This window comes from Trichoplax adhaerens, genomic scaffold, assembly GCF_000150275.1.
Source record: "Trichoplax adhaerens TRIADscaffold_7 genomic scaffold, whole genome shotgun sequence".
Classification (NCBI taxonomy): Eukaryota; Metazoa; Placozoa; class Uniplacotomia; order Trichoplacea; family Trichoplacidae; genus Trichoplax; species Trichoplax adhaerens.
In genome coordinates this window covers 4,259,128-4,271,873 of record NW_002060949.1, presented here as the reverse complement: position 1 = coordinate 4,271,873, position 12,746 = coordinate 4,259,128, and the positions used below count along the sequence as shown (strand labels likewise).

The 12,746-nt window shown below is 33.6% G+C and overlaps 2 protein-coding genes across 2 annotated transcripts; one reads left to right on the top strand and one right to left on the bottom strand.

Moving 5' to 3' along the window:
* Positions 1–137: 137 nt before the first annotated feature.
* Positions 138–4,065, top strand: TRIADDRAFT_50528 (uncharacterized protein; the record flags this gene model as incomplete). The annotated part of the gene is made up of 21 exons (XM_002114408.1): positions 138–214; positions 372–462; positions 598–645; positions 751–821; positions 951–1,014; positions 1,118–1,186; positions 1,295–1,324; positions 1,409–1,533; positions 1,626–1,706; positions 1,791–1,871; positions 1,966–2,026; positions 2,113–2,178; positions 2,578–2,650; positions 2,727–2,847; positions 2,958–3,048; positions 3,141–3,206; positions 3,328–3,393; positions 3,529–3,579; positions 3,710–3,711; positions 3,770–3,824; positions 3,907–4,065. The coding sequence occupies 21 exons, from the start codon at positions 138–140 to the stop codon at positions 4,063–4,065; spliced, it is 1,548 nt and encodes a 515-aa protein (XP_002114444.1).
* Positions 4,066–4,964: 899 nt separating this feature from the next.
* On the bottom strand, positions 4,965–10,285 carry TRIADDRAFT_27647 (uncharacterized protein; the record flags this gene model as incomplete). Its single annotated transcript, XM_002114091.1, has 23 exons — positions 4,965–5,114; positions 5,213–5,302; positions 5,383–5,502; positions 5,578–5,641; positions 5,726–5,805; positions 5,906–6,001; positions 6,124–6,207; positions 6,290–6,365; positions 6,493–6,574; positions 6,640–6,772; positions 6,853–6,920; positions 6,992–7,043; positions 7,156–7,215; positions 7,312–7,358; positions 7,516–7,601; positions 7,677–7,718; positions 7,858–7,913; positions 8,152–8,199; positions 8,348–8,399; positions 8,497–8,621; positions 8,768–8,811; positions 9,404–9,509; positions 10,172–10,285. 23 exons carry the CDS (start codon positions 10,283–10,285, stop codon positions 4,965–4,967), a joined length of 1,875 nt encoding a protein of 624 aa, XP_002114127.1.
* Between the last annotated feature and the right edge of the window lie 2,461 nt (positions 10,286–12,746).

Here is a 12,746-nt window from a genome sequence, read left to right as displayed (position 1 = left end):
CTTCCTACAACGTAAACATACTACTGTAATTAGAAAAGCTAAATAATACGCTTTGATTTCCTACATGTTGCTGGATAAGAATATTGACGGATGTTTGCTAATTTCCGACAGTCACAGCTGCATCAAAAGCTGAGTTGATGGTCTTAACAATACAAGATATAATCAAACAATTAATTCAAGCTCATGACGAAGGTCGAGATGTTAACCTCAATAAGTAAGACATCGTATTTCGTATCTGTAAGCAGATTTATTACAAAAGTGTACTACTGCATCCAACAGTCTTATAAGCCGTAATGTTAAGATCGATTGAATTCAAGTTACTGTTGTAGCAAATCAATATAAAAAAATTAATAATATACCTTGTCTTTTAGAATTAAAAGTATAACTTCAAGTAAATATGGACTACCATCTCAACCACGTTTGGTAGATATCGTAGCTGGTGTACCACGAAATTATAGAAAGGTAGTGTATTTGATATTACACTATTGCCAAAACTGACTTCGGCTCTTACCAAAACTTAGGTTAAGTAAATGAGTACGGGCCATATCTGTTACTTAGTCACATCAGATAACTTTATTCATTCCTAATAATGTCAAGGTTCTTGTTCCGAAATTGAAAGCAAAGCCTGTCCGAACTGCATCTGGAGTAAGATATTTGATTTGATACTATTAATGGTGTGATTATAGTTATGTATTATTAACTTGTGGGCAATTTATGAATCCTTCGTTTTTAAATTGTTACATTTTACAGATAGCTGTTGTAGCTGTAATGTGCAAGCCTCATCGCTGTCCTCACATTTCAATGACTGGTAACATTTGTGTGTAAGTTATACCGACTATCTATTCTACTTTAATTCAGTTATCTCGTATTATGCAGAATTTTATAGCAATGATTTTTTTTAGATTCGCTACTTTTATCTTAAGACAGAATATTGTATAATATTATTATAGTTATTGCCCTGGTGGACCCGATTCTGACTTTGAATACTCAACTCAGTCTTATACTGGTTATGAGGTATACAAAATCTTAGGTGACATGATTACTATTAAGACAGGTGATTAGTTCTAGTTAGTATTTTAACATTTTTATTTCGTATTATAATTAATATTACATATAGCCAACTTCCATGAGAGCAATTAGAGCACGGTATAATCCTTACTTGCAAGTTAAACATCGAACAGAACAGGTAAAGATTTGTAGTTTCGCTAGTAAGTTATACGAAATGATTTTATGACGTGATCGATTCATTATGGCAATATCAATTTACGAAATACTTCTTTTTCTCTTCATAAAGTTACGGCAGCTTGGTCACAATGTCGATAAGGTTATCTGTTAGGCTCGTATAATCTCTTTCAGTATACGATTATTGTAAAACTAAATTTTTATTACTTTCGTTAAATTTGACAAGGTTGAATTCATAGTGATGGGTGGAACATTTATGGCTTTGGATGAAGAATATCGGGATTACTTTATTCGCAACTTACACGACGCTCTTTCTGGTCATACAAGTAATAATGTAGAAGAAGCAGTAAAGTAAGTCAAAAGTTACGTATTCCAAAAACTTTATCTTTGTCCATTATTAATACCGCATATGTACGAGTACTGACGAAGTGATTCACTATCAGATACTCGGAACATAGTAAAACAAAATGTATCGGTATTACTATCGAGACCCGCCCTGATTACTGCCTAAAGAAGCACTTAAGGTAAAGCCATACAGTTTACAAATAATTAAAGGATGGCGTTTTTATTATACGCATTAAATATTTTAATTCGGTTGTCTTTGTTAGTTCTATGCTCAATTATGGATGTACCAGATTAGAAATTGGAGTTCAAAGCGTATATGAAGACGTGGCAAGGGACACAAATAGGTAATTGCGTCATGTCTTCTTTCATATCACCATTTTTGTCAAATTAGTTATAAGCTAAATAATACACGTTACCCGTGATACATCATTGTCGTAGAGGGCATACCGTCAGGGCAGTCTGTGAATCTTTTCAACAAGCTAAAGACGCTGGTTTTAAGGTTTTATCTTTTTCCTTACGTAAATTAATTCGGGAATTATATATTTTATTACTTTTAATAACACTTTATGAAAAAATTTAATTTAGGTTGTTGCTCATATGATGCCAGATTTGCCGAATGTCGATATAGAACGTGATATACAAGGTTTCACGGTAATCTGATGAACAGACGCGTATAGTATAAGAAATGATCATTTCTTATCTTATCAGTAATGGTGTTATTTGTATGACTATGTATACCTTGAACAGTTAATGGCGTGAGATACTCTTATCCAGGTTATACAGTATTTTAGTTGTATAGAATCATTAATCTTGGATTTATGACATTTCATAATCACTTTTTAAGATACTGAACAGCTATATTTTGAATGTGCTATAAGCACATAGTTCGAGTAAGTTAGCATACAAGTAGCTTGTTACAATATCACGATGAAAACAGGTGTATCTTTCATATAATTTAGTAGATTGACCATTAGATAATATCTGTTTCTATGATAACTTATTCAATATATGAAAGCATATGTATAATATTTTGTACAATGCCATGTCTAGGAATTTTTCGAGAATCCTGCATTTCGAGCAGATGGGCTAAAGATTTATCCAACACTAGTCATAAGAGGAACAGGTATCGGGTAGCCTTTCTTTGGTAATATTTTGAATTAATAAGCTAATCTCCTATAAATTTGGCCACGTAAATCCAGGACTATATGAACTATGGAAGACTGGAAGATATAGAAGCTATCCCCCTGATGTATTAATAGATCTTGTGGCTAGAATCTTAGCTCTAGTACCGCCTTGGACGCGAGTGTACAGAGTTCAAAGGTTGCAATAGAGTAACACTATAAATAGCATATTAAAATTTTATGACGGATTTCGTATGAGACTTATCAATTGTACGAAAGTTCAGACTAATTGCTTTTTTGTTTGAATAGGGATATTCCTATGCCATTAGTAAGCTCTGGTGTCGAGCACGGAAACTTGAGAGAGTTAGCACTAGCTAGGATGAAAGACCTTGGTACTGAGGTTAGCGATTTTATTTTTTCTCAAATATGGTACGCTAATCGAAACGTTTCAAATTAAACATAAATTATGTTATCCTTGTGTTGTTACTTTAGTGCCGCGATGTACGTACGAGGGAAGTCGGAATTCAAGAATTACATCAAAAAGTCAAGCCTTATGAGGTTAGCGCATCCATTATAACTTTAAAGAAAGGTGGTATAGCTAGCATGAGCTAATCAGATATTATCTATAACGTCTACTTCTTAAAATTTTACAATGATATAATGGCCTTGAATTCGGTAGGTGGAACTCATTCGTCGTGATTACTACGCCAACGGAGGCTGGGAAACTTTCTTATCTTACGAAGATGTCGAACAAGATATCCATTCTAATTGAAATGATACGATATTGTTATTGTAAAAATGTGATCTTTTAGTTAGAACTTCTTAACTTGATGAAAATATTCTTATAGGATTGTTAAGGTTAAGAAAATGCTCTGAAGAGACCTTCAGGAGTGAACTGAAAGGGGGATGTTCTATAGTTAGAGAACTACATGTGTATCCTCATCAACAGTATTACAATAAATTACGGAAATTTAATTTTTGAGGCCATCAACTTATTGTAAAGATGTCAAGTGAACTACCATTTAATCTTTACAGATAACCTCACCTACATATTTTTTTAGTTGTACAGCTATTTTAGTAGTCACTACTGTATCTCCTTAACACAGTTACACATAAAACAGATATGGAAGTGTAGTGCCTGTCAGTGCACGGGACCCAACGAAATTTCAACACCAAGTAAGTCAAATATTAAACTATTTAATATGATGTAGACTACTACATAGTCAAGCAATCGCTAACAACAACAAATATTTAACAGGGTTTTGGAATGCTACTAATGGAGGAAGCAGAACGGATAGCATTGGAGGAACACGGATCCAATAAAATGTCTGTTATATCTGGAGTTGGCACTAGAAATTATTATAGAAAACTTGGCTACGAATTAGATGGTCCATACATGTCAAAAAGCCTAAGATAGTGTTACTGTTAATTATTCTACTAAAATGCAGTTAAAAGCAATATTTGAATATGATAATAACTCTGGCAAGGAACATGTGTTTATTCTATGTACGCAAAGTATTTTACTATACATCCATTACAGATTTACGACCATTCGTTTATCAAAAGACCTGTTTTAATTGCATTCTTTTCGTAATGCACATTGCTGGAAATCTTCTATCTCTAAAAGGTAGTATATTACAAATTATTGTTGATATTTGCTTACAGTATTATGGCAATGTATATATAATATATACACGTATACTATGAAATTTTGAAATGATTTTCCTCACAATTGGACAGGGCTGTTTTGTCTTAATTAACTTATACGAGTGTATATTTTCAGTCTGATATTACGGTATTGTTAAAAATGAACAACTTGTTCATCATCTACACACCTCAAATAAAAGTAAACCTTTATAGCCCCATACCTGATCTATACTTACAGCAAGTGATTGAAGCACGAGTTATGCCATCAAATAATGCAGAGCTAAACGTTACTCGCGTCCCCATTAAGAACTTGTTTTGAATTTATTTAAGGACCAATACAACATTTTACGACAATCACATCTAATGCTATATGACGTCAACTAAACATTTTTTTAAAACATCAAATATGTTGTTTGTTGTCATAACATTACAGACATGCATTGCCAAATACGTAAATAGGTACAAAGTTTCAAATTTATAGTTACAAGTTGATAATTTGTACCTCCTGATAAACAACTTTATCTAGTTGTACAACCAGTATGAATAATGGCTTAAAGTGCTAATTAGGATAATTATCTTCGTGTTTGTTGCAAGTTAGTAAATTGCTATACTGTACATACGTACTATAATATTGTAAATAGAAAGTTACCTAAAGAAAGATAGAATTTGCTAATCGATTTTTACTGCACCATATATGCGCCTGATGAACCAATAAGTTGAAAAAAATCCAATTGTGCCAGTTAACAGATAAAATGTAAGAATCATTAGCATTGTGTATCCAAAGTACAGCAAAGTGGGGACAAAATCGATGATATCCAGCTAAGATTAAGAAAATAGATATTTCATTTAATTACTTTAGAGAATAGATGTGATAGATAATTCTTAGCTTTGCACATAGTCATATGTTAATAACAAACCTTGGCCACATAGTAAAATATGCAATATGCAAAAACGTATATCGAACAACCGCCGGACATAAAAAAACTTCTCCACCACCAGTGATAATTCTACAATAGGAATTTACAAATTAACGCAATTTTAAACAAGTGGTAAGCCATCGAACGTAACTACCAATAGAACACTCTACCTCTGCACAAAGCTGAAAATAAGTTAATGCAATAGTAATTTCTGAACAAGAAACCACCAATATCAGGAAAACGAGAAAAAGGAAGCCGAATAGATAATAAAATTGGTTTTCCCAAATTGCCTGTAAAATTAAAGACAATTGGATCGTTATGAGTAAAAAAGGTGCCAAAAATAATTATTTAGAATAGGTTCTTACAGTAAGAATAAAGAAGAGCTCGATGAAGAAGGCACCAAAAGGCAGAACACCTGCTATTAACGTGCTGAAAGGATTAAACAAAATAAAAGATTTCGAAATTAAATCTACGCAATTAATTTGCTTGGAAATTTAAAAAATGCTGATATACCAGATGATCGGATGCATGTACCAAACTTGTTCAGGAACCTGTCTTGGAATTTGGTTTGTGCGTACAGGATGTTCGTAAGGCTATTAAAAGATGTTAAACCAAAAAGATAAAGGATTCAAAGCTGAATATGGCATGACATCATGATAGAAAGAAATTATTGTTTACGTGTATCTATCTTACCTGCTTACGATAACCAAAATAGCTACCTAAGTAAACTAGGGGAGTAGAGATGCCAAACCAAAGTAATAAAAGCGCTAACATAGTGGTAAATGGCACCTAAAATTAATATTAAAAGTACAAATTGAATCAATGAATAATACATTCAACATTGGGCAATGCAAATTATAGAAATTGATGCATTAAACACTACGATCCTAAGTATATCTGCATATACTAACAGCTCCAGTTGATTGTTGTCCCCATAAGAAAAAATTTAGAATGAAGCAGGTGCCAAATATAATACCTGGATATAAGGTAGCAGTCTTACGAAGGAGATAAAGAAGTTGAAATAATTATATATCAAGACATTTGTTTCTTCGTAATATCAAATAATGAAGAACCTACCAGGAATGCTGATTTCTTCCATTCTTGGCCTTTTATTGTTTTAAACAATCTACCTGAGCTGTATCCGGCTATCGTACTGTATATTCAATATAAAAATTATGTTAGATTGTTCGATATCAACATTTGACAGTATACATAGTTAGATATGTACAAACTGAGCATAAAATTTAACATTTGAATGTTTGGCGTTACTTATCAATTACCCCATTAAGACAAACATAACAATCCCGGCATTCATTAGTGCACCACGACGAGCTGGAGAAAGCATACCAAACATAGCAAATACTACAAAACAGAATCAAGTTACATCTTCAAATAACAAGAGGTACGATTTTAAATTGTTCACTTACTGATAGTAACCAAAAACATGTAGAAGATTTGTACTCCAGCTCCAACGCAGGATGCTAATAGTCTTGGATGAGGTGGGGGACGAAAGACATCACCATGAACAAGTTTCCAACCAGTTTCTTCCATCGTCTCTTCCTATAATATTATAATTAATCCGGAATGGTAGATTTATATGGATGTCTGCATATTAATTGATCGTACGTGTAATATATTACCACATCATCTTTATTATAGTTGGCAATATCTCGGCGAAGTGTTCGAATAAGGATCATAGCCAGTGCACCTGATAAGAAATAACGGAAGTAATGAATATCGAACGCATACATCAAATGATTGGTAAATACGGGTACATACCAGACAAAACTAATACAATAACCAAAGAATTGACTATGGAAAACCAATGTATCTAAACGTAGTAATATTTATAAAAAAAGAAACACAGTAAATTAGTATATTAATTATTGTAGTAAAATACTAAGAACAATTAAACTACTTCAGCATGTATATACTGTACATACCTGTACATCCGACATACGCAGATACGTATCCCAACGAGACGCCCATTCAATGGATTCTTCCTGTTAGAGAATATAGGATAGTGAAAGATAATTGAATTATAGCAGAATACTCTAAGAATACAAATAATTTCATAAATTAATTAATACATTAACTACCTCCTCCCATGTTACTGAGTATGTGTACATTAACTTGGTTGTACCGTCTAGATTTATGTTAAGAAACAAGTGTTCGTTAGGATATAATTTAAAATTGAAAGTTATGAAGAATGAATGAATGCCTGTAAATTAATTATCGCGATTCTATAGTATGTCGAAGTGTAGTGAAATTAACATGTGCATCAGTGACCTATAAAAACATACCAGCTTTTACGGCTTGACCAGGAACAGAAGTTCCCTTTTGCGGTAATTTGCAACCCTTTCCACTCTTAATTTGATCTAACGCATAACTAGTTGTGGCATAAATCGAAAAGTTCTCAGTTAACAATACTTCATTCGAGTTAACTATTTAAGTGCTGCCTTACCTGCGAGGTGCAGCTTCAAATCCTACTATACGGAAAGTTTTTCTAATTATCAAAAAAATTGTTACGCTTAGTATACATTCATAAAAGGAGTAAACAATACACGGATTATGTTTTTAAATAGAAAAATTAAGGCGATGGCTATAAGGGTAAATAATGCTTCAAATGACATTAACATTCTTACTTCTCCTTATTTTGATGGACTTTGATGTTAAATTGTATATGATTGTATAGATACGCCTATAATGTATAGACAAGGTATTCGTTACGTCCTCATTTAATTATAATGATCCTCTCAAAATTGATGGCAATGATAGCAAATTAGTTTGTAACATTTATCGGTAATAAAATAATCTTTATTCTACACTGAAGTCATTACGATGGAATAGATAAAGAATACATTTTCGAATCTATTTATGGCTTTTCAATACGTGACTTAGCAAGGCTCTAAGATCATCGTCACGAGGCATTAACTTACCACATTGTTGGACATCACACCAAGTTTGAAACCATGTTCATATTGAATCTTTATAAGTCACACATATTATAACACAAAGCATTAACAATTGGCATTTATACATTACAATAATTACCATTTGTTAAAATATTGTTGAAATATTAACTTAACGCCTGCAATAGACGGTATTAAGGCCTCTATCCATCCGTTGACTTACTCTATTGTCTTGAGTGACCAATTTGGTAGCTACTGGTAGATTATCTACAATCCTATAAAAGGGAATGATATCAATACAAATAGGTTAACAGTAGCTTGTAAGTTATTTTAGCTTAGCCACATTGATCATTAACTTAGAGTAATACTTACATGTGTACACTGTAAGATTGTTTAATTAATTTAATAAATTTTTTGCCATCATCTTTACTGATCGTTATAGGCTTGTCCGCTGATCCGCATAAAATTTCACATGGTTTGTCTTTATTCATATTCAACTATAGTTTAATGATGGATAGTAATGAATTGAATAGCGAATATCAACTTTCAATAGACGAACTATCTCAATATCGTAGACAGCATAACGCTTAAAGTCAATTATTCATTGATATCAGTAGGTCATTCTTTATCAGAGTGTACTAACTTTGTAAGCGGTATTGACAATTCGGTCACCTCGTAATACCTCACCTGTATAGTAGAAAGGACTGAGTTAAAATTAAAATCATCTACACGAGTTTATATTACTCTGATATAAAAATGAGCTAGTTATAGAGAAATGATGATTCAATACAAAAGCAAGTAATAGGCAAGTGTTCTACATAATCATCGATGCGCTACTGAACTATCTACTGTACTGTATATTACTGACTCATATTTTTAATTTGATAATGAGACAGTGGAAATATGTTTACAAATAAAATATTGAATTGGAAAGAATGAATAAACATGAAATGGGAAGAAAAATGAAAAATAATTTTTGCAGATAAAATGTTCACAAAGTTAGTTATGGCATGAATTCGATCATAATTTACTGGCTCATAATCAATTACAAGTCATTAAAGTATTACTGGCTGGAGTTACAGAGTGTTTACATGTCTAAGGTGTTGCTTAATTTAATTGAACGCTATGTTGTGGTGGTAGCGTAGTTGTACTATGGCATTATTTTATTGATGGCACTATCATCATTGTACAAGTATTGCGTATGGATGCAACATGATTACGAGCAATTGATGCAAGCATGTCAACCAACTATATAGAGATACACATCATTGAAACTTACCAAGATTTTCAGGTTTATATTCCTTTTTTCCTTCAGGAGGACAAAATGGTAAATAGTAGTAATCATAAGGCAAGTGAGCGGTCTTAATACTGGTCATTTTGACAGCCTATAAAGAAGCAAATGAAGAATTGACAATTGATTACTGATCTATTTACCGTCAGACGAAAAGGCAACTTAAAATTTATCTCAATGACTATTGTCATCTATTCGGTGGGTTTATCCTTTAACGATACCATTACCAGGGGCTGTATTCTGTCTTAAATTACATTTTTCAAAGTCCCTGAGAGAGAAGTAATACTTGAATACTAGTGTCTATTTCAATCAAGATCTAACTTGGAGTATAGAAACATCACTGCCGGTAAACTCCTATCGAGTTTTATCGGATCAAATCGTCATGTGCACGACGATCATGAAGAACAATAGCACTACGACAAGCAAACGACACAATTCTTATTAGACTAATTTGCAATTTTATCATCCATTTGCAAGGGATAAGGCCAATGTACTGACTGGTTAAATCAGCATCTATGAACGGTTGCATGAAAATTGAATTCAAGAAAATTCCACCGACTACTGTACTCTACAAAAGTAGACTTGATGATTGCAACTTGATCGTCAAGGCTATACAACTAGGTAATCGGTCATGGTGCATTATTGCTCGAAAAATGGATACAAAATAGACGCGATTACTCTTGACCTATTGACAGTGGGTGGAATTCCGTGGTGATGAAATGAACAAACGGATCGCGATTGAAAATTGATACTAACCTTAATGATTACTTTGTCTCGATCTTGATATTCATGTGGTGCAACACCAGGTAGGTAAAATCCATCAGAAAATTGGACATTAAGGGTGAAGAAATAAATCAACCCTAATGCCATGTAACCAATCTAAAGAAGGCAAAGCAATGGTACAAGTTGAATCTCTTGCCATGATATAAGAACTGGATACTGCAAATGAACTTACTTTCAATTTATCCATGGCACAAATTCAATTATAATAATAACTATTAGAGTAGAGTAAAATGTCGATGGCCACGGGCTATCGTCGATTCCTTTTCAGCTGTAGCACTACGGCGTTCTTACTGAACTCGAAGGGAACAGCGATGGCGTACTACACTAGTACAGTATGAGTGCATAATAGACGACCAGTACGCGTCTACAGACTACTAGACTACACGCTACTGTACACAGAGTACGTCTTGCTGTGTCGGCGTAATGCGAAATGCGTCACATACAGACGCATGGTAGCCCGGACGTTGTTAACGTGTCATGCCAATGTATTGTAGCTTTTACGCTTTCCCGTACAGTGTACAGTACAGTGTATACAGTACAATATACTGTGTGTATACTGTACAGTACAATTTAGTGTACAGTACTGTACACTGTACAGTACGTACTCATGGACTACTAGAAAAAGACTGGGACTGATCACTCCCTCAGACGGACGGATTTTTCAGACTTCAATAATGAGGCGTAAATGTCGAAAAAATGACTATTTAATATACAATTATACATCTTCCATGCCTATTTGTAAATTGCTGGTACCAATTTAAATAGCATCTGTGATCTTAAAAAACTCTTTTTTCAAGCAGAATTTGTAACAGGCAATAAGATTCAATGTAGTATTGCTTCATTGAGAAAATATCAGTCGATTCAAAATCGACTGTTAGCATGCTAAAGGAGTGCCATAACGAAGTATTTGGCACACTCTATTTCGATGAGATGAGGCCCAAAAGGTCTGTCCGTCCAAGGAGCGATCAGTCCAGGTCTCTTCTAACCGTCTTCAGTACTGTACACTGTACAGTACTACTTATGGTAGTGAACAGTACTGTACGTCTAGTGTACTGTACAGTACTGTACTGTATAATAGGATGCAATAAGAACGCATCCGTCTGTACAAAAAGTCCGTGCCCATCTCATACTTTACTGAGAGGATACTGGTGAAGGAACTCTGGTAAGAGTTCCACTGCAAAGCGCAATGGAAGATTTCTGTAACCAATGGAATTTCTTTCTGCTATTCTACACATTTGGCTGTGACCATCAGCATTTGGCAATCATAAATTGATCGTTTATAATAGTACTAAATGTACACTACTGTAGGATCTATGGTAAGAGTTACACTGCAGAGTAGGATAGAGTACCTAACCGCAATGGAAGATTTCTGGAACGAATGCAATGGTCACTGCCACTACCCTTTCTTTCTGCTGTTCTACACATTTGACCATCAGTATTTCGCAATCATAAATTGATCACAATAAATCAAATAGTATACGAGTATATTGGCTAAAATGTATAATAAGGTATACAGCCAGAGTTTCACAATCTAAGGATTATACAAGTCATCAGACGCGTCAAATTGTCCACCTAGTAGTGCCTGAACTATTCCTAATAAAGTAATCATAGTAGGTAATCATATTAGGTCACGGTAGAGGTAAAAGAAAATACCCAAGAAAATCTTACCTCTACGTATGTTGATTCTTTACGAATGGATTACAACCAAATAGTTTAGAATACAAAGATAACAGTAAAAAGAGACTAATATACACTATAAGCCAAAGTATAAACTACTAAAAGGAAACCACATTTTCTCTTAGTAGCCCATGCCTAAAGCCAAACTGATACTGACAGTGAATAACTTTTGTCATCTTTTTCTACCTCTAAATACAGTATATCATCGACATCGTAGACTAGAATGCAAAGTGGTGAAGAGCACTAGGTAGCATTCACACAGACCCATGCAGAAAATTATAAGATATACTAAACGATTAATTCATGCATTAGCCGCTCAATTTTATCCAATAGATTAAATCACCAGAGAAGAGAATTCACCAATAGCGTATGCGTTCGTTATTAGCAAAGAGTTTTGGGTAGCCTTCGCTCTATTGCACTGCCATGATCAACATGTTACAGTTACAATAGCCTAGACATGTTTAGGATACTCTGTATATTTAGATGGACGATTGCATTAATTGATTTATTCACAGATGTAAACTTGCATACAAGTATAAGCAAAAATGAGATGTAAAATACTTCCTATTAGATACGTACGCGTAGAATTGCACAACATACAGGACTTGATAGCTAGGTAAAATAGATGAGATATACTATACTCTACACAGTTATACGGTACTACGTGTATGTTATATACTACAAAACTACAATATGGAAATTTTGCATGATCAAATACAACACACTATTATAGAGCTTACCCTATATAAGAAAATTATAAATTTTGCTTTAATTACAACTATTAAATTTGATCAAATCAGTAAAAGATAAAAGCTAGTCGAAGCTGTAGGCTATATGGAGACGAAATAAACGGGAGTGATGATAACTCTAA